Below are 27,788 nucleotides of genomic sequence, written 5' to 3' on the forward strand. Positions count from 1 at the left end.
AGCCTACAATGGTAATGATGGAGAAAACTTAACTTTACAGATCTTAGCACAGCTTGCTAGAGTTAAATTAATGCTTTTGCAGACAAAGAACAGATATGACAGAAATTGCATTTATTTAAACTGCTGTACAATGGAAATCTCAATCATTTTCAAAAGCCATCTGAGGGAGAAGTGACTCACATAGCTTGTATACAGGAAGCCTCTTTGTAGTTTTCAGTGCTGAATTTCTTTTTCTCTGAATATGTCATTTTTGTGAGTGCAGTCATCTGGTGAGTGGCAGCAATGAGGTTGGCAGTATAGAGACATGGAGAAAGACATGGTTCCTGCCCTGAGGAGCTTACAGTCTAAAATATGACATGGACAGCACTATTCCAACATATAACAATCAACCAAAATATCATCAGTCAGATATAAGAAGACCCACTTTAAAAAGCAATTGGAATACCAAATATATATACAAAGGCCATAGGTAGGACAGAGTGGTGTCTTTGTTCTGTTATGTATTTATATCTTCCTAAATCTACAGGCATGAAAGGCAGTGATGGTTTGCTTGAGAGGGTGATTTTATTTTCTTTGTCGGGGTTGCTCCAGCTTTTGCTTCCTGAAGAAAAATAAGGAAAGTTAGATTAGAACTTAGCACTCGTTCTGTGCTTTTACATGTCCGAACACTGCACAACATTGGGATGAATTAATTCCCATGCAACAGAGGAACCCAGATTTGGGAGAGGTGGTGTGAAAGAAGTGACGGATTTTCTGTCCTGTTGAGGCACTGCGTCTCCACATCAGCATACGACTGGTGAAACCTATGGCAACTACCTCAGAGGCAGAGTTAGCTGGGAGTTCTGCTGGTTCTAGAAAGGGCATATCACACTGTGTCTGCAATTGGGAAGGAGTCCCGCCACCCAAGGGAAAACCTGCTAGAAATTCCAACTTTCTTGTAGGTTAACAGTTTTTCGCTAGTGATTGTCTGATCTTTATTTCTGTGTAGAGAAGAAGAGACAGTAGGAGGAAGAAGAAAACCTGAAAATTCAATTTGAAACCACATGCTGACGAAACTTGAGCAATGCTGAATGTTCATACATCTATACAGGCACAAATTCTGCTTCCCAGATGCTTCCTGTTTTGCAGTTTTAAAATCACATTTGGCCTAGTTTATAAGATAATCAGAGAAATTTTATAATTTTATAAAGTGTTGTATTTCTGATTAGGCTCCTCTCCCTTCCCCAGTATTTTTTTTTTTAACATTACAACTAAATTTGAGAAACGGCTTCATTTGAAACATGAAGCTCCAAAAAGTTTCAGTGAAATCAGTAGCTGAGTAAGAGAGAAGAAGGACAAATTCTTAACGCAGATTGAAGAGATGATGCAATGAGTCTGACAGTTAAGTGTATTTTTGACCCATCAGTTAGAGATTGTGCATATATACTGACCACCCACGCAGTACACGCCTAGCATGCTGCTCTGTGCATTGCTCATACAATGGGGGCACAGCAGAGAGCTAGGGGGAACCGTAGGAAGATGTTAAGGAATATGCCCAAAGCAGATATCAGAAGGCTGGCAGGGAGGTGAAGGTTGTAAGAGCGATGGGGAATGGATTGAAGGGCCTGCAGTTTTTGGTGGATATTAGGGATCACAGAGACAGCTGCGTAGGAAAGTCAGGTTCATGGGTGCCACGGGAATGGGGAAAACCAACAGGCTCATCAAGGGCCATAGTTCTGACTAACCGTTATGTGTCAAATGCATAATACCTTTTTTTGGTTTGGTATGTTCTTTTCATTCTTGTCACTGAATATAACAAAAATATGTACAAAATTTTCAAGTTTATGTTACTTTAAGAACATTTAGAATCTGTGATAGATATTTTAATAGTTACCTGAAAACCTGTTCAAGAAAGAATGTGTCATAGGGAAGTGTACTAAGATTCTTCTTGCTCCTCCACATTTTCCTTGTCTTCTCCCTCTTCCTGCTTTTCTTCTTCTTCCTTTTTTATAGAAAATAGTTGTAGTTATCATGTAGCTATCCTTACCAATTGAAGGAAAAATTAACAATCTTGAAATGCAGAGCTCTGCTTTTGCAACTGTTCCATTTCTAGTAAATGCAATATTATTTGATCTTAAAAAATAGAACAGAGAAGTAATATATAGAGCTTCTAATCTTAACATGTCAGGGCTCTAGCTTTGTGGAGTTAATAGGCAAGTGCCTTTTCTTAGATAGGTTAGAACACTATACTTAGTTAAGCTGTAAATAAATGTTCAAGACCAAAATGAGAATATGAAATATATGTAAATATGACCAAAAGTTTAGTATTTTTAATTATATGCTTTCTTGGAGCAGTAAACAAGTCAAAATTCATGGCACAGGAACTAGACTCCTGAATAAACTAAAAATCATTTGGAGTCATATACACAGCCTTGTTTCTGTTTCAAAAGTTCTTATTTCTCTCTTTTGGGTAGGAGAAATGGCACAATTTAATGGCAATAGTCCTTTGCTTCAGTCAACAAAATGAGCAGTTATCTGAAAGCTAGTATTTATGTAGTGCACACAACAATCTGCATTCATTGTCTTTTGAGAGCTGGTAAATTAAGATTTAAAGCGTAGTCCTACTCTGAAAAACAACTGAAAATTGCAGTGTAGGTTTTTATGCTCCTTCTCTTCCAGCAAACTCATGTTAAAAGGCACTCCTGTGTGTATAAACAAACTTTATCTCAAAATGTCATACCTTCATATACCACCTAGACTACAGAAACTACAGGAATTTCTTCTTGGTGTAATCAACCAATCAAGGAACACATAATTAGTTTTCAGTCAGGACTGCAAGTAGTATATGAGCAGCACAGACCTTAGGTTTTCCTCTCAGACACATACTGCCTGTCCAAAAGTCATATCTGAGTCCCTGTAGAAAAATCCCATTTAAACACGTGCTTGGGAATGGACCTGATTCCTGGTTGGAACCATTGTTTTTCAGGTAAAACCACTGCACTAAGGGATCATTCCTGCAAAACCAGAAAGGTAATACAAATGTCCACACAGGTCAGCTGGATTGGAAGTTCTTGTGCCAAAGGAACATTGCCTCTTTCGGCATCTTCCTCCAGGAAAGGTGCCTTTCATTAGCACCCTTTGAGACAGGGCCAGGCAAGCCCACAGACAAGCAGCAGCTTTCAGATATTAACAACTTCAGTTCAATATTCAAGTCAATTACCTTTTACAGAAAAAATGGGTATTTTTCTTGCTCGAAGCATTAGTTATTGGTGTCAGGATGCACTAATCAGCCTTAACATCCCTCATCAGCCTCACTGGGAGCCCCCACACAGGAGCTCCATTTCAGCTGTCAGGTCCACAACACACAACTCTGACAGCAGACGTGTATGTATACCTATGTATATATGCATGTATTGCAGTCTGGATGATGTGAATGTGCCCTCTTACTAACTGCAGGTTTGTAGTGGAAAATAGCCTAGAGTAATAATTAGTTTTACGGGGGAAACTGAAGAAATATTCAAGGCATAAAGTCACAATGCTGGGCAAAGCAGTAAAGTGAATAAGGATTTGTGCCTGTATCTTACAAATTTTGGCAAGGAAAATATTTCCTTTATAGGCAGAACTGCCTAAATTGTCAGAGTTACTCTTTCACACAACACTGAAAATGTAATCAGCATGGTGTCAGTTATAAAATTGTCAAAGATAGTAATCGTCTTGGGAGTCTACAGCAAATTTTATTTAAGAATCTGTGAAAGACAATTTCTCTTCCATTTACAGTTTTTAATGATTAAAGGCCTATCTTTATTCCCATACAATAAAACTATGATATGAAAAATAATTATGTCTAGTAGAATAATGCTACTATATTTAGTTTAATAAATAAGAATTTACTAAGCAATGGGACTGAAAAGGAATTAAATGCACACAAGCAAAAGATGAAAGCAAAATGTCCAAATATACCATACCCCTGTTGCTTCATGTTCTTCCTTGCTTTCCTACATAAGAGATACAAAAGGAAATGTTTAAAAGATAGATCAAAGAAAGAATACCAGAGGTCATACAGGCAAAACACAGCAGAAATTAAACACTGAATTTAGGAAAATCATATGGAATTCAGTGGATTTGTTTTGAGATAATGTCCTCCAGATTAACTCACAAAGCACATTTAAGCTTAGCTTTTACTTTGAAAAAAGGCCATACAAAAAAATAGATACAACTCTCTTTTTTTCTCAGTTACTTTCAATCCAATCTGCTTCATTGACACCAATGCTGGGGTTTCGTTTGCTTTTTCAAGTGGTTTTTGTTTTGCTTGTTTTATTTTTTTTAGTATTTAGCTGCTCTGCAAAATGAAAGTCAAATCAGCATTATATATCTATGTTATATATCATCACTCAGAATCTGGCTTGCAGTTCTGTTAACAATTGTAGGGTGGAAGAGATGCCTTGGCTCAACAGTACTGGGGAATAAGAAATAATACAAGCTGGTTTTAGGCTGTAGGTTAAGCAAAAGTGTTGAAGAGAAGAGAGAAAAAAATTACACATATACAGTGAATAGAATTTAATGTTAGATAACAAGATGGATATTAGAGAGAAGAGCTAATCTTTCACAAAATCCCAAAGAGAAAGGGCAAATAGAATAGTACCATGCAGAAGGGATGAGTTGTTGATAGGAGTTTGCATGGAACGAATTGAGATGAGGAAGTGAGCTGCAGTTTACATATGACCCGGGGAATTGCTGAGACAGGATTCAGAGTTACATTATAATATGAACTTTGAACATGTTTCTGAAATAATTTTGCCTTGAAGTGAGCCTAATCTGTACTGTAAACTGATTTAACTGGGACACTGATTAAAAAATATTCTAAACCCTAAGCTAAAATTTAAAGTTAAAATCATATAGTAAAGACAAAGACAAACTATTACCATCACATCTAGTGACCAGCAGAGCCCTTGCTGCGCCATGTGTCACAGTCTTTTCCTCAAAAAAGTCAAAAACAAAGGGACAGACAAAGCAAGCAAAAGCTACACTATATCCAAACAAAAAGGTTCCTCAACGTTCTCCATCAGAGGATGGGGATTAGGAATGAGAAAAAGATTAGGAAGAAGTCAAGGATAAGCTTGATGAAGCTTGATGAAGTGATTAGGGAAGGAAAGTATGCAACAAGTTTAAAATGAAAACAATTTTTATAATCTAAAGAAATCCTAGTGCAGCTGTCCCTTGGTGACCCAGGCTGAAAGCTGTTCCTGTCACTTACTACTGGATCTATGTAAGCAACTTTCTGTTTCCACATCTGCTCTGGGCTTTCCTGGATGCTCGTGTGAATGAGGGACCGGAGTCGCTGAAGCCTAGAAGTCTAATCTGAGGTGCATGAAGAACAACCTGTCGCACTGTGCGCTTATCCCTGTCACTTTCAGGAGGCCACTGCTGACTTAAGAGTTTTGTTTTTCAGCTGGTTGGGGTCTTTTTCTGGTTTTCTCAGGGTCATACCAGCCTGAGACAAAAAGCTGCAGTTTCTGGACTTCTGCATTTCCCAGCAAGGGCAGCAGAAGCAGTAGGGGAGGGCTCCGGCCTCCAAACTTACCCACATTGACCACTGAGGCATTGGAGGAGCCTTCTGAAATCTGGGACCCTCCATGCAGCTCAACAATTAAGACAGTCACAGTTTATTTTGTCATCTGTCTTATGCTCATTGGCAAAGACCGAGATATCTTTATCTCGCCAAGATTTTTCTAGAATTTTTCCATAGCACTGGCATTTCTCCTGCAACGTCCCTGGAGAAAAGATGGCTGGGTTACACGCTGCTGGAGAGAGTAATTTTTAAGCTAGTTTGAAACTGAGTGCTAAAATGCCAAAATGTCAGTAGTAGATTCCTACTGGTATATTAATTCAGAAGCAGAACATAAAACTGTGATGATGTTTAAATTACGGTGTTTTGATTTGAGGGTTTGTCAAAAGAGTAAGTTGACACTCCAAAAGGGACTTGACTAGTGTTCAAAAGATGCAACTGTTTGGCTGCAAAACAAAGTGGGCTGCTGATAAAAAGGTCACCCTTTCAGAACTCAGTACACACAGACCAGCTCTTAATAAGCTAGAAGAAAGAAATACATGGGTGGGGAGAGCACACGGAAAACATTTATTCAGTGTGGTCAAGCAGTCAAACAAGATGTGCTGGGCTGCAGAATGAGAAGAAGAGAGGGAAATACTGTAAGTACTGTGTTGATACTACATGTATCCTTTAGGACCTGACATCCAATGGCAATATAACAGCCTTTAAATGTATTTAACTTCATAAAACCCTGGTCAGGTAAGGAAATGTTATTCTAGCTTTCTTTTATAGGGGTAAAATGAGATATAGAGACAAAAGGCAGAATTAATCTTACTGCAGCTGCCTCAAAGTTATTCTTCTCATCTAAACTTACCCTCTGTGTGCTGTCTGTAGTGAATGAGAATACCAGAATTTCTACAGAATGACTTATGCCATCTCAAATGAAGTGATAATTGGGATGAACTGTGGCAAGGCATACAGATGACACATCACTGAACTAATTTGTCCTAGGTGACATGGGAAGTGGGTTGTGGAACAGGGTGAAAAATGCTTTTTGTGCATCTCCCAACAGGAGCCCCTGGTACCTGCAGTGGTGACTATCCTCTCTAAAAACAAGTGGGACAGAAGCAGTGCCTTTTTAATTCCCCTAGGAGCTAATATACACCTGGCATGATGAAAATGGGTATCAGAGTCAGACTACTTCAGAAAGACTTCTTCTCCTTCTTATGTAAGACTGTGTAAGAACATTTTGATACTGCCAAGACTGTGCAGGTGAAAGGGAAGGATTTGTAAGACTAATCATATTTTTATGCCCTCATCTGTTCAAATGCAATGTCTTCCCCAGTGCTCTCTCTCTCTCCTCTGCCACTCCCCTCCCTGTAACACTAAAGGAAAATATATTTTCCATTTAGAGCTCCAATCCATTCTGTGAGAAATGGATCAAGGTGCTTGTTGTATAGGAGTGGTATTGCATTATGTCATTACAAAACCTCTCATACACAGCTGCTTGACACATTTGCAGACATGTTCCAGCATTCTGTTCTCATTTGAAAAACATTAGAGTAGACTGCCAGCCAGAATGGCAAGTAACCTAATCCAGCCAGGGGATGCTCTGCAGTTGTATGCTGGGCTTCTCTTAAGAGCCAATGAAAAAGGTATTTGATGGCACTCACATGTCAGATGGATATAATTTAAGGAGAAATTTCAGTTCCCACTGAGGACTGTCTCTCCTCATTGCCATTTTGAAATTTTAAATGGCACTTCCCAGAGCCTGAGACTTGCATGAGGCTGTGTAAAAAGGTGCTTTTCCAGCCTAACAATGGCTAGTTCAGTCATTGTTAAAAAGCGTAATGGTGAAAGGCTTACAGAGAGGTGCTTCCTCTGGGAAAATATTGCAGTTAGATGGAAAAAAAAAAAACAAAAAACCACATTTGTTTGGGTCTCGAGTGAAAGAGATTATGCATTTGTGACAGATATTCCGCTGGGACCATCTGATCTCCAAACCACAAAGAAACTCAACCAGTGTAAGTGCTCGATCCACAAAGGGAAAAAGGAAAAATTACCTGTTGATCTTCTGCTGGTGACTGAGCAGACTGAGCCTCTTCATGAGCCCCTTCATCTGCCTTGTCTTCCGTGTGTGCCTCAGTTTCATCTGTGGCATCAGACTTTTCAGTCTCCTGGTAGCAAAGGAGAAGTCATTGTTAGCTTCAGGGCACATAACCCACAATTCATTTCTATAAAACTCTTGACTTTACAGTTTTGGGACATGTTTTTCAAATTTTGCTTCAGCAGTCAAATTAAAATATACCCTCTTGGACATTTTCCTGTGAAAGGAACACTTGTTGGCATGTTGATCCGTTGGTAAAGGCATGGTGTTTGTGTAGGAAAAAGATTAATTCAAGCACGTCTTCCTCTTCAGAGCATAGTAGATTCTCTTAACTTTTCTGTGGAAAGTTTAATAGAAACCGATGCTCACCCTGATGGCACATTCTAGCTTCAGAAAAAAAAGACTTTTTCACCAGCATGTGTGCCAATTAAACTTCATAAAGAAGCTACAGAAAAACAGAAGTAATAAAGGATTTAATATATAGTCACTTAAAATCATCAGGAAACTGTTCCTTGATTCACACACCAATCTATCAAATCTATTTACTCCAGCACAGTGAACAAGCACCTCCTAGAAGGCTCTTTATTTTAAGTCCTATTGTACTTTCAGCTAGGTAGTTGTGAAAGGTCACGCTGGATCACACGCTGTGTCAGATAAAAAGAGACCTGTGTGGGCCTCAAGTGGAACAACAGAAATAGGCTGAAATGCAAGAGCACAAAGTGCAAAGTCACATTATTTGGGACAGGTAATTCTGGGACAGAGATTAGAAACAGATGTTTCTACTGCACTTTGGGAGCTTGTTAGTTAATGATCATCAAAGAAGAAAAAGATGGATGTATTTAAATAATCACTGAATAACTGAGCCATGAATGTGATTCGATAGTGAAAGAGGCAATAAATGTGACACTCAGGTGTCTGAGGTGAGGTACAACTGATGGAGCTGAAATCGAATATTAATGTCATTGTATAAGGCCAAAGCAAAACCTCTTCTGGATCACTCTGTACCGTTCCAGTCACTCAGGCCCAAGAAACAGAAATTCAGACTGAAACGGGTGCAGAGGCAGAGCTACAGGAATATTTGAGGGAGTGGAGAGCCTTTCTTATGAAAGGGTGACCAAAAAAGCTTCATTACTTTAATCTATTGAAAGTAATGCTGTGAGGGAATATGACGGCTCTCTAAAAATAGATCAGAGTAAACATCAGGGAGGCATAGGATAAGGAAGAGCACCGAAGTAGATGCAAAATGAGTACAAACCAGTTGTAAATAAAAATTCTATTCATCAGCAGTGTGAAATTTTGGAAGAGCTTTCTAGCAGAGAAGCAGAGGCAAAGGACCTAGTTAATTAAAAGGGAATCTGACCACTTCTGAGAGGTGTTATCTGGTGTGGTTGCCTCCAGCAACAGAGAATTGGGCTCAGGGGAGGTCCTGTCCTGTGTCATCCTAAGTCCTACAGGCTTTGGGCAGAGCAGTATGTCCCTGATAGAAGACAAGCTCCTTTCTCATCCCTGTGACCAAGCCCTTATTACTCATCCACCTGGTCAGTTTGGGTTTTTTTCTGCTTTTCCATAATTTCATTTGTCTCTACAGATAAACAAAAGCCCCCACTCATGATCCCCTGTCCTTTAAGCTTTACAAGTCCTCCTCCAGTGTCCTCATCATACATGATTTCTTCAGACAGTATACTTAGCTTGCAGAAGCACGACACTAGCATAGCTATCTGGCTTTTAGTCCCAGAGCAGACTTGGGTGAGTGTTGACTTTGGGATCTTTGTCCCATGATGTGGTGTGCAATGTAAAACATGCCCTCCTGCTGAGATGCTCTGCTGGATGGGGACAAAAATGATAGAAAGGAGGTCAGGAATGTTTGGAAGCAGATATCATGACGGAGTGAAGATGGACAAAATACTTCTATAGTTTTATCTTTTCCTCAGAACTTCGCTGTCTAAGATTTGGTGGCCTTTTGGCAATTTTCTCCTGAATCATGGAATATACATTTTATATGTAAGGAGCTGTGGTGGTTTGGGTGGATTCACCCTTTTTGCTTGCAGCTTGCAGCCAAACACAGCCTGTTCTCTCATCCTCCCCCTCCCTTGCCCAGGGAGTAGGGGAGAGAATTGGAAAGAAGGGCAAGGAAACTCGCAGGTTGAGATAGAAACTATTTACTAGTTAAAATAAAATGATAATGATAACAACAGTGATAACAGACTATACAAATGAGTGATATACAGTGCTCACCGCCCACTGACCAATTCCCGGCCTGTGCCAGCTGGCGATCCCGGAGCCGAGACGGTCCCGAAACCCAAATCCCGGAAGAGTGAGCCCAAGTGATCCCCAAGAGAATACCCCTGTCTTCTGGTCATCCCTGGTTAATATACTGACATGACGTGATATGATATGGAATATCTCATTGGCACATTCAAATGTCAATTTTGGGTTTTGCTATTCACTGCACTTCTCCCTCCCAGTCCTAATGCAGCTGTGAACCAGCCAAACACAGTGGCCTTGAGCTCCAGCAGCAACTAATAACACCAGAACTGTTATCAACGTTCTTCTCATAATAAGTCTGAACTGAAACACTGAAACCAAAACACAGCTATTCTAATTACTAAAAAGAAAATTAACTCTATCCTAGCAAAACCAGGACAGGAGCTTGTAATGAAAAGAGAGTAGGCACACAGGCTCATGAGTCCACCTTCCTCTGCCTAGAGAATAACAATAGTAAAAGCAATTCAGCAGCAAGCATCCAAGCATCACCCTCCCAGCAGTCCTTCCCAGCACTGCACTGCCTCTGCCCTCCTGGCAGCAGAAGCCTTTGCCAGGCTGAGTGGTGAACTGGAGCAGGAGGCTGATCAAGATTAAAGCTTTAAAAAGAAAAACATTTCTATCTCACACAATTTGCACACTCCATTACACAGCTGCATGAATGTTTTTGCCAGCACGTGGGGGATGCTTGGGGAGAAGAATGAGCAGCTGGGAGTAAGCAGAAGGAGCCAGAGAAAGGAGGAAGGAGCAAAGACTTCTTTTTCTGGGAATGCTGTCTCATTTCGAGTACACATAAAACTGCGGGCTCACTGCACTCTGACGCTGGTGGCATTGTTATTAGAAACAGATCTACAGAGATACTTGTTTGCCTCAATTTATATCTTGTTTTCCCCCACAAGCAACAGAACATTTGAAGATTAAAATAGGTAGCAACACAGACATGCATTGAAAGTCTCTCGTGCAACACTGTGTTTCTACATTGTTTCTTAAGCAAATGATAGGTTCCTTACAGATACTTTCTTTGTAGCCATTCCTAAAATGATAGTGTTCATGAAAACTAAATTGGTTAGATATTTATTTTCAGCGTGTATTTTAACATTTCATCTTAAAATCCATATACTCAATATTTTTTGGCAAATACATATAATACATAAGGAATAAAGATGTAATCCTAATTAAAATATACCTATTGTGTAAAACTATCTCAGATGAATCATATCACAAAGCAAATAAAAGTTGTGGCTGAAGGAGCTCAACTCTAGAAGCAGCATGTTACCAGCCAGGACACATGCACACACACAAACACAGACTTTTTGTTTATTATATGTAGAACATTGATATTTGGAATAACATTATTACACTAGCTCTAGGTAACATGACAAAATTTGATTTTTAACTAATTTAAAATGAAGTGTCATTCATAAAGATTGGCTGACCAGTCCTTTTCCCTTTAAATAAAATGTACATATTGTAAATTTGTAATTCAAAGTGGCTTTAGTAGAAGTCTTCTTCAACTAAAAGACTAAAGCTCAATTATCTACGGATTTGGGGATGTCAAGATCATGGATGTTAATACCAAGAATACTAAGATTAAGGACTTAAGTATATACAAGATTTGAAAACAGATCCTCAGCTCAAGTAAATCAGCTTCATTGATTTCAGAGAGCAATTGTAAACCTAAACGATCTTGCTACAAGCTTCTGGCTCTCTGGACTTTTGGAAAACAGAGGCAGCATTCCACTGTGGTTAATAAAGTTGTCAAAAAACCTATTTGCCCCTGAAAATGAAAAGCAGTTAATTACCTGCATTCAAACCTTGCTAAGGCACTCAGAAGGTGTAATGATACGGCATACTGTTTGACATCTCACTGTCAGAACAATTCATCTGCGCCATTTTAGCAAACAAACACTGCAACCACAGCTATTACTGGGCTGTTCACACATCGCCAGTATTTCAGAGTATTCTCAAAAATATTGAGAACAGTCTCAGACTATGCATAAAAGTAATGAGGGCTTTAAAAAGAAATGTACCTAACTTTGGGGCAGCTGAGATTGACACACCTGACCCTAGACATACAAACTGCATTAATTATAGCTCAAATGTATACACGTATACTATTGGCACATCACTGTTCATGCCACTAATCCAAGATTAAACGGGATCATTCAGAAATCTAACACTAACTTTAGTGATCTTTGTGTTGGGCACAAAGCATAGCTGTCCTTTAAATCCCAGCCTGCCATGGAACACGTTAAGAAGTTAGAAGTATTTAAGACCAGGTATTCCTTCCAATGAGAAGATATTGTATATGAAGAGACTAAAGAACTTTTTAACACAAAGACTATGCCTGCTTCTTCTTTTTGAGATAAAAAACTCTGTGACCCTGTTAATGATGCTTTAGAAAATATAACCAGTATGATACGGGAGGCAACAGGAGAGAGATGATAATATGAGTCAGGGCTACAAAAATGCAGATTTCCAAAATTTAAACATGTATTTTGCACTCAGCAGGCTGATGTGGCAATAACTTTATCTACAAGTATTTTGTTGGGAAGTTATAGTTTGTTGAGGAAGCAGCAAAAATTTCCTCTGTTCACTCTAGAAAATAGGCTCAAAACAGCCCTGGGTCAGGATCCTGGTGGGCTGTGCTGTGAAACAGCATCATAGTCACTAAAGATCTTCTCTACTGCTGGTGCAATATGAGACAAAAGATGAATGGAAAAGGAAAGAGAGTATTTTGAGACAAGAGTATAAAACATGTATCAGCTTCATGTTAATCTTTATAATGTCTCAGCGAGGTAAAAAGCCCTAGAAAGCAAATGCTTACTGGCTCTTTTGTGGTGTTTTTGTGTTTTATAATTTGCTTCTTTTATAAATTATCAGCACATTCCAGAAAAAAAAAAAACAAAAACAAAACCAAAAACAAGCAAACAAACAAACAAACAAACAAAACAAAAACCTTAATTATTTAAGAAGATTTTAGTAGAAAACCCCGTCTTATGTGTCATCATCACCATCTCTTCCACACCTGACATTATTCCAAATTCATGCTGCTGGAAATCAGTGTCACGAGCCATCTATTGTACCTCATGCTAAGGTTGAATTGACAGCCTAATGAAAGGAAAGCAGAAGCAGTGCAGCAAGGTTATTTGTATAACAAAGCACCATCAGACTGTTATGCAGTGAAGATGCTGAGAAACACCTCTGCAATAAATGCTAAAACGCTTGTATATGTCTCTCTCAAATTCAGGGACAGATTCTAAAAGGGAGATGATGTAAATATACTTCCACTCTTTACATTGATTTTTTAAAGATTCTCTCACTTATTTCCTCTTTCTGGACTGAAACAATCCCCACCACCACCAATGCAGCAGTTAATCTGTGTAAACCATACTTGCTGGCTACTAATAGCACTAACAGTTATCTGCCCTGCAGAATGTATCAAACATATTATTTTCAACATTTACAAAGTTGTCACGAAGTAGAAACTGTAATAGCCTCTGCTGCCAGCTGGGAATGAATGAATTATAAAAAATTGCTACTTTGCTTCATAGACACGCTATCTAAAAGGACCTTGCATGAAGGAGCAGATAATATATGAAGTGGGAAGATGGAAAAATGCAATTTTCTTTATCTCATTGATTCTCCATGTATCTTTTATAATGATTATAATATGTAATATCTGCAGTCCTTTAAGCCTTTCATGGCTTTGTGGATGTTAATTAAATAAATTCTCACAAGACCCTTGTGAGGTAGGCAAGTAATTTTTATTTTCCTCGGTGGCAGATGGCATAGCTAAAGCAAGGAAGTTTAAATCACTTGCTCCTTATCACACGGGGACTCAGTGTCAAAGACATTTATAGCAACTGTGGCTCTCCCCTGGGGATCTCTTCATCTGTAGCTCTCAAAGCACTTAGCAAAGGCTCCTTTTCTTCTCTGCTTTTACCGAAGAGGAAAACCAGAGACATTTACAACAGTGTTTCACTCAATGTTGCTACGCAGTTGGCAGCAGAGTTGGACCAGAAAACAGATCTCATGCTCTTGGGCAGCTCTTCAGCCAGGTCACCACAATGCAGCAGAGTTCTCTGCTATCACTCTGGTCATCAGACTCTCTATTAATTTCTTTTGTTGAATCACCCACACTAAAGATGGCAACATTTGATTATCATCTAACACGATCTTCGGGTAAGAGAGCTGTAACGCTCTCAGTTATAAAACTTCTAATTAGAAGAATACTCTGTTAAAGATAAAACACATTGCTTTCTGCAAAAGGGGAAAAAAACCTTAAAAAGCAAAGAAACATCTTTTTCTTTTCACATAAATATATCAGAACATTGTCAAAATACACTGGATGGAGAACAACAGATGGACTTGCCAAAGGGACTTAGTGACATCCTGGGTAAGATTTTAAGTTATCTCCTCAAGGCAGAAGGAGCAAACCCCATAGTGCCAGTCTGTGTGTACCCACAAGGCTGGAAGGGATCCACATCCCAGCCTCTCCGTTGGCGGCCGGTACAGACCCTGTTTGCTCACGGTTCGATGCAGTCACAGGGAAGAGAATACTTCTTGTGATTAACACAACCTACAAATTGCATTAGGAAATTCTGCATCATTTAAAAGCTGAACACAATAAAATACTGCTTTGTGTCAACAACACCAACAAAATATCATCAGCTGAAGGCATGGTAACAAGCCTGCAGTGAAAGAAGGAAAGAGAGAAGTATTTTCTAGTATTTACTGAACCAGCCACTTATTTTTCCCTTAAGAAGACTTTGCTGCACCAGCATCTAATGTAATGCTTGTCACTGCCCCTTATCTGACATGCTGAGTCACTGCCTATCTTCATTCTTTATTAAAGTAAAATAAATGGCCCCTGTGGAAGGACAGCAGTGCATACCTTTGTGCCTGGAGGAGGAGCAAGACCCAGAAATGAATAAATAATATTTTCTTCTTTAGCAGAGAAAAAGGATTCAAAATCCTAAAAAAGGAACAAACAAAGAACAGAGAATTGGTAACAAAAATCAAACAAAAAGCAGTAGAGACTAGCCCAGAAAAATCTTTCTTATATTGATGAGAATGACTATGCATTTGTACAAGTGCCTGCATTATCTAAGCCCCAGGGAGAAAACTCAGATAAAGGGAGTTTCACACTGGCTGGCAAAATGAGCAAATGGGCAAATCTCTCCAGAGACTTACACTTTAATTATATCACATCTATATCAGAATCAGATAAAATTAAGCATCTCATTTTAATGTGTCTCAGCTGTACATGCCAAAGCAAAGCTATTCCCATTTAAATGTTAAAATAAAACTTGCTGTGAGTAAGAACACAAAATAGGTCCTCAAAATGCTGGACAGCTTTATGGCAAATAAAAGGCAACAGTCAACATAATAGCACAACTGAAATAATAATGAGCAAACTGTTTATTTTTTTTAAAAAGCACTCTGGTTAGAAAATGTAGTTACTTTTCAGACAAGCTTAGCAAAGAACTGTGTCGTTCCCTCTGACATATATGTACCAGCCAAACTGTCTTGTCCACATGTGAACTGAAATTATAAATCATTATGTTAAGTGTCTATTTTCTCTTCAGTGCTAATATAACTGAAAAGACATGAGGGATGGCTCCTATCCTACCATCCAGAACTTGCATGTTTTTTACTGTATTAACCTGTACAACTTTCCTATCAATTAAGCAATCTCTACCATCACTAGTTTGTTACTGGGAAGTTCACAACTCACAACTTACACAGGTAAAAATCAACAGACATTTAAGACCCCAACAGAAACTCTGGTCATAAGGGACCAGCCCACAAAGACACAGCAGCTCTGTGTGGGACAGGGGACTGAGTGCATGTCTGCTGAGTCCCAGACTACTGCCTTGACCATGTTATCATCCTCCCTCTCATCCCAGATAACTCCGAAAATAGAAACCTGTAAATAATAAGGTGCTGACTCATTCTTGAGACTTATTTGTAAGGCTGTGTTAGGACTCGATTTGTTTTATTGGGCTGTTTTAGTATTTCCAGAGAATAAATTATTGTCCAAGGGTAATCCTAAGGAAAGGCAGGAGTGGATGGTTTAGAAGTCACTTTAATATCAACAAGACTGGAATCAACAACATCTCAGTCCAGTTTGGAAGAGATAACATAGCTTAACAGACAGGATAAATGACAGCCCTCATTTATCTAAGGGACAGATGAGTTTTCACACAGACCTAGCTACAGGCAGAGGGAACTGCCCGGTCTGGGAGAAGCCCCAGAGCACATTTTGCCCTGACCAGGTAGAATGCTTGCTGCTGCTCCAGGCCACCCATTTATCAAATCATCTCTTTGCTGTTTTCATGTTGTTGTGTGGTTCTCCTTATCTAACTCAAGTCTGCCCTAAATATTTAAGAAAAACAGTGTCTGAAGTGTAACCCATAAACTTAGGAGCAATACAGCAAACAAGAACACAAGGATTTTCTGCAATTTGAAGGGCTGGAATTTGACATGGGTCTTTGACAGACCATACAAACACAGGAAACTTGTGTCATCCTGTATACCACATACTCATAAAACAGCCTAAGTAAACTATGGCACAACATGCCAATAGCTGGGAAACAAAGAGAAGACTGCAACAAGGAAGGGCCCGGGAAACGGAGAGAAGACTGCAAGAAGGAAGTGCCATGAAGTGGACGTGATATTTTAAATGTCTTGATAGTTCCTTCCCAGAGGAAAAGCAGCAGATGGCAAGTGAACTAAAAATCTCCAGAGGTACATTGGAGATAACCTTGTAGATAACCAGACCTGAGGGCACAAGCAAGATGCGTGAATGACCAGATTAATTCCTTATTAGAAGAGGGCACAACCTTCTATCATATCAGGTATGATATGGCATATCTTGGTAACTGATAGTATACCACAACATTCCACAGTAAATGTGGTATCTCACAGTAAATGGAAGGTCATTTATCCTTGCTTACAACAAGCAGCAAGCTATTGTGTTAAGCATGGGGCAGAAGCATGACTACAGTGATCTTGGAATAGTTTTTGTATCATACATTTGCACTCTTACTTTCTTAATGGTGACTTGTTCATATTTCCATTCACTGAATGACCAAAGGTAACTGTTCCCAAAGCAGGCAGAAATAAAAATGGGCAGAAACAAATTATTTCAGGTAATCAATAATATTATAACTGTATGAGAAGACACAAATGGTTTAGGTGGAGGGTAGTGGTGTCATTTGTCTTTGGAACTAGTCTTTGAAAAATACAGTGTAACTTTAAAAAAAAAAATACTGCATTAATTTTTCTTTTTTTATATGAGTGCATATGCACATATAGACCCTACACTATGGTCCTTTGTATGACCACTGTGGAAATGCCAGACAGCAAAACAGCAAACTCCAGCTGGACATCAGCAGAAAGTTCTTCCCTACAAGTGGTACAGCACCAGGTCAGAGCACACAGAGAGGGCATAGAAACATCATCCCTGGATGTGTTTTTAAGTTTTTAAACTCAGGTGGCCAAAGCCCCAAACGACATATGCTAACTTTAAAGCTATCCCTGCTTTGAGCAGCATGCTGGACTACAGACCTACAGAGGTCCCTATGATTTCTGTATATTTGACTTCAGCAGTTATATGAAGCGTCAAAGTCTTACCTAATAATGCAGAGATTCTTTAAAAAAAATATGCGCACAGGCAACTTATGGATTTCAGTTTCCAGAGAAAAGCATAGATTTTGGCTTATAGCAAAAAACAGAAGTTTACATTCCATTTCTTTCCTGGTTTTTTAGCTTTGTTGTTGTTGTTGTTGTTGTTGTTGTTAAGCAAAAGCAAAGACAAGAGCAACAGAGTGCTCAATATATTTAGAAAGTGACATGGATACAGACGCCTGTCTAGACATGAGCAAAGAAGCAGCTTAAGAAAAAGATCAAATAAGAACATAATTGCCAACACTGATGGATAAGAATGGATACTTGAAATCAGTGCTACAGCCAGGCACACAAAATTAATCAATTTTTAATCTGTTTATTCAAGTGGCAATACCAAAGATCTGAAAAAAAAATAAGATTCAAGACATTTATAAGACAGCTTTAAGCTTCTCTGACCTCATGGAAAAGCGGCTCACAGTTGGTGTATTTTCATAAATACATCTGTAAGGAACGTCCATTTTACAGTACGGAAGTGAAGCAGCTCATCAGCGTCAGTCAGAAGATGCAGATACTTTTACATAGCAGCAGAAAAGGAGACTGGCAACAGGACTGCCTTTATTGCTCATTATGTCAGTCACAAAAAGGAAACCTCCTCACCTGTCCCCAGTATCCCTTCGTTCCCGACCCCCACCCCCAAAATTTCACTGAACTGTAGAAAAGTGGATTGGGGAAGATCTCAAAGGACCATTTCTCCAAGGCAGGAACCACTACTGTTCCTGATACGTGTTTCTCTAATCCATTGTTAAGGACCTTTAATGACATAATGAAACTATCTCCTGAACACTATATATATTTTTTCTGATGTCTGACTTAAACTTCCTTTGCTACTTTTTTTGCTCATTACATCTTGTCCCACCTCCAGTGGGCATGGAGTAGAACATATTTTACAAAATCCTAGAGTCACAGGATAATTCAGGTGGGAAGAGACCTCAGGAGACCATCTAGTCCAATCTCCTGCTCAAAGCAAGGTCAATACTGAATTCAGACCAATAATGAATTCTTCTTTGCTGCAGCCTTTAAAATATTTGAAAATTTTCATGTCTCTCTCCAATTCCCTCTTTCTCAGGATGAGGAAGGAAATCTTTTATCTTGAATTTTGATCTCCCCAAGGCCAATGCTCCCAGGTCAGCATGCTGTTAATGAGTATACATATGCACATGTGTGAAAGGGAACCAATCATACAGGACAATCAATAAGCGAAATGGGGAAAAGAGCGATCTCAGAAAGAAGAATAAGCAGAAATTAAATATAACAAGTTTGACCTAAAAACAAAGGACTACCTGGGAATGAGGAAGGAAAAAAATTAGTAGGAAGGGGAAAGAGAAAATGTCTTTCAAAAAAAGAAGTGTACAGAGCTCGACTTGTTTAGCATAGCAAAATGAAAATTAAAAGAGGATATGATTCCTGTTCACAAACACATTGGACTAGAGCTGTTTAAGCTAAAGGAAATGAGTATAAACTGGCTGCATATACCCAGGCTACAAACTTGAAGGTTCCTAGATGCCAGGAGGCTGAGGCCCTTGAAGACTGTACTAACAAGAGCAACATATTTTAAAGGGACTTTCATGAATTCAGGATTCTGGACTGGAGTCCATGACTCAGAGAGACCTTTGTAATTCTCAGCCTTATTTTTCATAAAGTGGCTGAGGACAAAGGATGTGGGACATGAGGGAAGAGCTAAGATATATTGTGTAAACTTTAAGCAGAATAAACCAGTTGTAGATTTCAGAATGATAGGTTTGTTGGACCTGCATAGGTTATGCGGGGAAGTTGAATGCAAATCCCCAGCTTTATATTGTAGACGTTGCAGAAGACATTGTGTCCCTCGGAGGAATTTTGCAGCAGTCTGCCAGCCTCTGGCCGTGTTCTCAACCAGCCCACATAATCCCACTTCATTAGAAGTACATTAGAATTCTGGAGACATTTAGACTAATTGTAAATTTGATTCAGTTTTTAAATCAGTAGCTACAACTGCTTTCTGGACCCCTTTCCACAAGGAGGTGTCTTTTTCCAAAGGGCTCTTTTTAAACTTAAATTTATTTCAAGTTGTAGATGATTTGGCTTCCTGAAATAGCTTCAGCCATTGACTAAAAACTGTATATTGATCATTTACTGGCAAGGCTAACTAGCTGCAAAGCTTTGCAAGGCAATTACTCTTTAATTCACTACATAAACTCTCCAGGGAATTTCAGAAATATTTATTACAACATAGGCTGACACAAAATCCAGAATAAGATATATTGAATTATACTTTTTACTGGTGCAGACTGGATGTTGAAATGCACATGAACTCTAACCTACCAAGTTCTCTTTTAAGATTCCTATGAGAAAATGAGGAAACAATTGTGCTCCATTACTCCACTAGCAATTTTTGCTCTGAGAGCACTGAAGTCAATTCTAAAAACTCAGTGGCATGTAAATCCTTTCTCTCCCAAAACAACCTTTGCAGTAGTTTACACTGGATTTGTGGAGTAACTTAAAGCTGGGTTCACTATGTGATCTGTGTTTCAGAGTACCTTTAAAGTTCATTTCAGAGATCATATCATAGTACTTTTCAGTTAATATTTCCATTCAATGAGCAAAAAATTGTCTCAGATATCTCTCTTGAGTCATGATCCTAATACTCATGTTGGTACAGTATTATCTATCACTGATTTGAACAAACTCTCTCCAGAGAAATAACCTGTAACAAGCATATATGAAAATATAAAAGCATCTGATGAGCATGACATCTGTTATGAAGAGCTGGATATTTATTGAATAAGCAATATAATTTCAATAATTCAAACCACATACTAGAACTATTCCAGTCAACTATAAATCCTGTTTATTTGTTTTTATAATAGAATGGAAAAGAAAGATTCCTGTTCACAGCCCCTGGTGCCCCAGACATCTACTTGACTTCCTAGTAGCCCAGATGACTCTGTGTCAAACAAATTACCAACCATGCAAAATTACCTGAAAGTTCAAGAAGCAAAGTGCAGTACAGCTAGAGACAGCAGATCAGCCTTGCTATGAACGCCACTAGCCTTAAGGAGCTTGGTATTGTCAAACCACATAATTGAGTACTTACTATTCCAAGTGCAGCTGAGCTGTCTTCATAATCTACATTTGCTTATCCTGAGATACTGTGTGAAGAAGCCATAGTATCACCTAGACAGCACTGCCTTTGGTCTTCAGGAGCTGAAATGAGTTTGCAGGCAGAGAGCCAACAGCAGGACAATTTGTGAGTGAGCTACACAGCAGGAAGCAGAACAATGTGAGAGGAAAACACAGAGCTCCTCACAGGCGGTAAACTCCATGCCTTGAGGTGAGCTCTGGGTCCTCCATAGGCTCAAGGTCTGCAGGGGATAATCCATCCAGCTTGTTAAGCAGAGTTTCTCTAATCAGTTTTCCCTCCATGCCTATTTTTCTCTTCAAAAGGAATAATCTTTTGCTTATTTTTCTGTGTCTAAAAAATGGTTTATAAGAATCGTTCTTTCAAAGTGAATCTCAAATTGTCAAGGAGTTTGTTCGAGGACGTTTCCTACTAATGGAAAAGAGTCACTTTCTGTGAAAGAAGACTCTCTGAAGGTATTTAAATTTCTTAACAGCTTCTTACCCCGCAGTACCGCTCCTCGTTGAAGATCTGTGGAGGGAGGGGAATTCCATTTTGAGGCTTTTTTTCACCTGGGACATTCTCTCTCATCCATTTCCTGTTGTCTTCATCGCCTGCTATGTCCATTTGCTGAAAGTCAATCTTGTTGGCCTCTAAAAAGCCCACTACTTCTTGCTGTTTCTTTTTGATCTGGTTAAGAAAGGAAAAACAAAATTCCTTCTTTAAAAAGGAAATTGTTTTCTAAAAGCAATTGCTATTACAAGCAGAGCTGATGTACATATGTCAAGTTGGATCAACTACTCCAGTAGACCCCAAACTTTTTGAAGCTGAGATTCAACACTGCTTCTCAGCACCCAGACTGCTGTCATTACTTCCTTCCCTCCCCAGCTTCTTTCTTTCCTCCCTAGCAGCAGTGATACCTCCATCAAAGAAATGAGCCTCAGCAGGCAGATTCCTACTCTGTTCCCAGATCTGTGAGTGTGGTGTACAGATACCTAAACTAATCCTGCCTAATGTCAGCAGAGGTCTGAGAATGTACATGTTCTCCCCAATATGTAACAGTCTCCTGTTTCCTGCTCATTGCATATGACATTTAGCTTTCCATGAGCCACATGATTCTCTCTGTCCCCGGTCTTTAGTGATAGACATAATCAAATAGGAATGAAAGCTCAATGAAGATCCAGTACAGCTTAACTTCTGTGCTTGAATATTTCCCATGTTACTAATGATGTTCCACTTGGACCAAGAAGAACGTATTACATACAAATGAAGCATGTTATACACAGCTTTTGCGCCAGCTCAAATTCAGCCACAGCTCTCATTCCCTTTGATGCTAATACTATATATACCTAGGATGCAGGCAGCAACCTTCTAACTTCTCCCTTTATTTTGAAGAAGTAATACTCGCTATGCTTCTCTACTAAAGGAATGCTACTCATAAGCAACATTTAAAGAACTTCCCCATTTTGTACCTAACTTGCCTAAGAGCTGCAAGGACAAACTTTAGCCTTACAAATACTGCAGCATTTGAAGCCAGCACCATTTGGACTGATCTGTAGAAGTTCTCTCACGCTGCTCTTTGGTCACAGACAAATAAATTACTCTTTAGCACAATCACATTACAGATATGACCCTTCTCTCCCCAGTTATGCTACTCCATGCAGCAAGTTAGTGTCCTATACAGATGGTAGCTAGAATGATGTACCAAGGTAATTTATACATACAAGCCATCGTATTATTTGAAACCATGTCTTCCACAAATCAGACATCTGAACAACTGAATTTGAAGTGACACCAAGCTAATGTAAATCAGTCTGAGACAAGCAACGAGACAAGAAATAATTCATGGATTATGTATTTCTATAATCTAATAAACCTGAAAAGCTGAAGTAGAGTGATAGCCTATTACATTGGAAGAATTAATTTTCATTATTAAGGATAAAACTTATTTTTCTTGTTCAAATAAGGAAGTAACTATCTAGGCAGATATGCTTGCTTATAAAAAATAACAACCATAAAATGCTGTACATTTTTATGATGAGAACAGAGGTTTATCATTTATGTGAAGCCCTATCACTTTCAACAGAAGCACTAATCCAAAGTGTTCAAAAGTCATGCAGCTGACAGATCTCAAAGGTGCTTATTTAGATTCTTATTTTCTCTTTTTAATAGAGGTCATTTTCTGAATGCCCATTGTGCTGCACAGTTATTTGCAGCACATATTGAGGTGGCAGAAAGGATTCTTTGAGGGACACTTCATTGGAAGAAGTGGCAGGATAATGTTTGTATAAATGGTTAATAAAATCAGCATGAGCCAGTACTAAGAGCACCACCACATGCTCTGAAAGCCAGTGAACTCAAGTGCTGTCAGCTGCAATTTCAGTGTCAGCTTGTCGCTCTGGACACAGGCGCTGCAGTAGATATGGCTCCTGGAATAGTGTCTCCGAGGAGATAACGGAAACTGAGCTACAGATTCTGTGCTCCCTTGCTTATGGCTGTAGCTATAGCTTTTAGAATTAAAGCTGGATAAACAATTTTTTTTCAGCTTGAGGTTCATAATACACAGGAGGATCAGACAGCACCAGGGCTGAAAGCAAAAATTTGGGGAAGGTTGTGTGAAAAATTAATGCTGAGGAAAAATAAAAACTTACATGCAATTATGCCTGCACAAGGAGAAGGCAAGGTGTTTCTCCTGCTGATAACAACAATAAACTATGCAGAAGATGTACTGTGTCTTAAGGTTTACAGTCACTAGGTTTTAGGCAGAGCAAAAGACTTGGGACACACGCTAAGTATGAAACCATAAAGCAAGCCTCTGCTGCGGCTGGCACTAGGTAGCTGGGCAACCAAAAGAATCTCTCCAGCAAGCGGCACTCAGAGAGGGAAATCTTCCAGGACGTAATAATACAGAGGACACGGGACACACAGGTTTTCCCAGAATGAATGAGATTGCAGGAGCTTGTTTGTGCCCTCATTTGTGTCTGACGGCATGGGAAGAATTCAGATTACATGGGCATAGATTCCCTGGAAAATGGTGCTGAGCAGGATATAACTTCAACAATTTTATCTTTCAAAAAAGCTTAAGTTTCACCATCCCTAGCTGCTAGTCCCTTAAAATAAGAAAAAAAAAGTTTTAAATATCTAGCTAGCATGTAAGAGCTACAGACAATATCAGTATGAACTGCTGCATAATTGTCCTGGTTTTTAGCTGGAACGGAGCTGGGTTTCTTTTTAGTAGCTGGAATAGTGCTGCATTTTGCTTTCAGCCTGGAATTTGTTATGAAAGAAACACTGATAACATACCAATTTTTTCATTTTTGTCACTGGAAGTGAAGGACTTCGTGTTTTATTAGTCTACAAGTGCAAGATCTGAGGGAGCGAGGAATATTTAAATTAATAAGCTAAATTGGCATTTGGATATGCCAGTGGGATATTCCGTATCATATCATGTCTCCTCCAGTATATCAGTGAGGGTCTCTTCCTCTCTTGCTCTCTGGCTTTCACTCGGGCTCTGGCTCTTCCAGGATTGATTTCGGTTCGGGATTGTTGCTCCTCCGCGATCGTTATCTGGGAATGGGCTGGGTTTGGTTGGTGGGTGGTGAGCAGTTGCACTGGGTATCACTCATTTGTATATTTTGTTACTGTTATCATTATCACTACTATATTAATATTAGTATTATTTTAAGTTTTCTTTTATTTCTATTATTAAATTGTTCTTATCTTAACCTACGAGTCTCCTTACCTTGCCCGCAGTCCTCTCCCCTGTCCCTTGGGGGTGGGAGGGAAGTGGGTGAACGGCTGTGTTGGCTGCTAGCCAAGGGCTAGCCCAGTGAAACTGTCACAATAATTGAATATTATCATCTATATCTTCACAATCCAGAGCATTCATGTTGACTAGCTGCCTGGGGCAGAAGCAAATGGTGTGTAGTCAACAACTTATAGCATGAGGAACATTCATGTTGGTAGGCATAGTTGCTGCAGCTTCTGGTTCTAACATGACATGGACAACCTATCCCTGGCAATTATTCTTATTTATCACACCCTAACCTCTGATTTGACTTGAAATGGATTTGAAATTTGAACTCAGGTTTATATATGGACAGATTCACAGTCATGGATGACAAAACCCTACCCTCTATTTTACAGGATATAACACAAATAGTCTACATTTTCCTCAGTGTTTCTGAGACCTATAGATTTGAAGGTGGGCAAGTTACAATGTCATCAAAAGTGCTGGGAATAAAAGGATTTTAGAAGTGCCCTAACCGTGAGCAGCATTAAGCAAGACTTTGGAAGACTTCCTCTGTGTGAGACACAAACCCCCTTTCTCCCATGATTCAAGGCACCCTAGAAGCTTGCAGGATATTAACCACTTCTAAACACCTCTCTGGCTAGTAAAAATTTTTTTTTATTTTTTTTTTTACTGCTTGCTTCAAGCCAAGCATTTAGTATTTTTTATCACTATAAATAAGTGCCTCCACTTCTGCTTGCCTTAATGAATAGTTCAATATCAGCTAAATTTGGAGCAGAAAGATAATAAAGCTGAAGTTATTTAAAATAAATTTCTGAATCTTTGTGGGGAAAAATACAGACTGTAGATTTGCTTTAGAGCCACAGTGAATTATCTCATTCAAGCATCTGATCCAGAGCACTAGAATGTCACTGGGTTCACTGCATTTACTTTTAAAATGTATTTATTAACATGATAACCAGTTGCAATTAGTAGTGTGATTGTATAGTACATAGAATAGAAACATTTTTCATTCTTTATCAATGATCCTCTGCTGATCTACACCAGAGGTGGCTGGGCCCATCTTATTTTGAAATTCAAAATGAACAACATGCACTTGGTGGAGATCAGCCACGCTGAAGACAGCGCCAGTGCTACTAGGACAATTTAGACTTCCAATTTAAGCTCTTTAAGGATTAAATTAATTCTTCTCAGGAAAAGCTGTACAAGGCTGATACAAAATTTGTTTTTAATGGGATTTTAGTGATATATTGGGGTTTGTGCTGGCTCCTTGCATGAGTGAGTTTTATTGTATATATACCAAAACTCATTAAAGGTTCACTGAAAGGATACCTTCCATCCATTTTAATCAGTAAATGTGGAAACCTACTCCAGCTGAACATTGTGTTTACTTGGCTTTGCAATATTTCAGTAATCTGAACACATGCTGCCTTCTGAGATTGCTATAGCTATACATACACTCAACAGACCAGAAAGGAGGAAATAGAGGCATATAGATGTGTAAAGATGCCATACCCTTCCTTCCCGTATATGTCTGAGATCTCACCAACAGCTTTTGAGGGCTGCTAACATACAGTGGAGACTGGCATTAATAAGCTTAAAACCTATCACAGCTCACTGGCATGAGTTATCTTTCTTAACAGTAATAAATCACAGCAGCAATGCTTAACAGCTCAAAATGGCTGGATAAAGCCTGCACGTTGCCCAGTGCTCATTGAAGCATACGCATCCCTTCACTGCCGTCCAAGAGGGAAGGAGTCAGTTATATCTGCTCACTGGGAGGAGATGCAAGGAACGTGTATAGCAGAGGAAAGATCTTGGTTCAGCTAGTGCTAAATATATGATATGCTTAGTTTTAATTACATAAGTGATCTCTGAATGTCAGTGTTTAATCAAAGCCCTCATACAACAGCCCCAGTCCTATAGCTGGAGTGGCAACAGTTTGTGTCTGAGGCACACAAGGTGATGACGGCCCCAACACACACGTACACAATGTCTGCACGGGCATTTCTGTCATGGTCACAACTCAGAAAATGGATGAGTGGCAAAGGAGGTAAGGACAACTCTTCTTTGGTCAACCAAAGGAGACCATACAGGAGACTAAACAAGAGCAAAAAGACTGCCAGTGAACAGCGTATGGCAATTTATAAAGCTACTTGAGCAGTTACTGCTAGATTACAAATTACCAAACCTGCAGTTTCCAACCTCCTCTTCTTTTTTTTCCCTTGCAGCTGAGGTTTCTTATTAAAAAAGGAATAGAAAATTGTCAATAGTAAATTTAGAGTGTCAGGCTTAGCGACAGGCTTGCAAAACAAGCTGATGCAGAGAAATGAAAACTTCCTCAGCCGTATTCCAGTTTGAATTTTAGTGAAGTCCTTCAGTTCATTTTCTAGAGATGGCCCTTTGAACAGGGGGTGTTTTTGGAGCTTTTCAACTCTGGAAGCTTCTTAAAGACATGAAGCTGGTGTCAGAGAGACAGAGATGTAGTTACAACTATGTGCAAGCATCAGCCAGTTTGTTTAGCCATGTCACTGGGAGCAAGTGACTGCCAAAGGAAAGCTGCAACCTGAGCTCATCTGGGAACTGGATATAAAAGGAAACAGCTCATTCCCGGTTCCCACCTCCCACGGACTTCCAACCTCCCTACTATTCACATGCCCTTCCCTTCAGCTGATACACTATGCTGACAGTTACAGCAGTAGATCTCAATACTAAAAATCATCAGTATGGCATTTCAAGAGACACACACAGGAAAAACAAACAAACAAACAAACCCAAATCAACACAACAAAACAAAACAAACTAGGGAAAGGGAGGGAGGTGGGGAAGAAATTTTTTCTGCATAACTTTATTCAGCTTACTTTGCCTCCAGGCTTTTTCTTTGATAGGGTTCCCCTTTCGCAGGATTAGAGTCACAAAGTCTCTTTTAAAAGCAAATACATTAATTTCTACTGTAAACAAGCTAGCGTAGCTTTTGTGCAAATACCATATCCACTTTTTCCTTCTTCAGTGAATATATAATGCATATACTTTTTCAAACAGTAGAAAATCTATTAACTGACAGATAATTTATATGTAAATATTATACCTGTAGTAAAACCTTGCATGCAAGCAAGCCTGCATTAAAAGGAATTCTCTATATCATGATTCGCTTTCAAGAACAAGGTGCACAATACAGACTAGAAGAAATCCAGTGGGTTTTGGTTTTTTTTTCTCACATGCAAATTCAGGCTGTCCTGGGGTCTTCTAGGCTAATTTACCAACCTGATCCCAACAGGAAGAGGAATATGTTAAATGAGACACCTACCGCTGTAGACCCCGAAGATGTGGCTACAAAGACTTTGATCACCAT

General features: G+C 39.2%; 1 protein-coding gene across 1 annotated transcript; it reads right to left on the reverse strand.

The window, feature by feature from the left end:
- Positions 1-92: 92 nt before the first annotated feature.
- On the reverse strand, positions 93-27,788 carry SH3BGR (SH3 domain binding glutamate rich protein). Its single transcript, XM_010174854.1, has 7 exons — positions 27,744-27,788; positions 21,190-21,375; positions 14,791-14,871; positions 7,588-7,701; positions 3,945-3,974; positions 1,874-1,981; positions 93-601 (listed from the first exon to the last, which is right to left on the reverse strand). Exons 1-6 carry the CDS (start codon positions 27,786-27,788, stop codon positions 1,916-1,918), a joined length of 522 nt encoding a protein of 173 aa, XP_010173156.1. The 3' UTR covers positions 93-601; positions 1,874-1,915.

Source organism: Antrostomus carolinensis, unplaced genomic scaffold (assembly GCF_000700745.2).
Source record: "Antrostomus carolinensis isolate BGI_N321 unplaced genomic scaffold, ASM70074v2 scaffold11159, whole genome shotgun sequence".
NCBI lineage: Eukaryota > Metazoa > Chordata > Aves > Caprimulgiformes > Caprimulgidae > Antrostomus > Antrostomus carolinensis.

Excerpts from the sequence above, each read along its gene's own strand:
- SH3BGR (XM_010174854.1), bottom strand. The coding sequence starts at position 27,788 with ATGGTGATCAAAGTCTTTGTAGCCACATCTTCGGGGTCTACAGCG. Across the intron at positions 3,975-7,587 it reads CACCAGCAGAAGATCAACAG|GAAAGCAAGGAAGAACATGA; the intron begins GTAATTTTTCCT and ends TCTCTTATGTAG. Across the intron at positions 1,982-3,944 it reads AAGAACATGAAGCAACAGGG|GAAGAAGAAGAAAAGCAGGA; the intron begins GTATGGTATATT and ends TCTATAAAAAAG.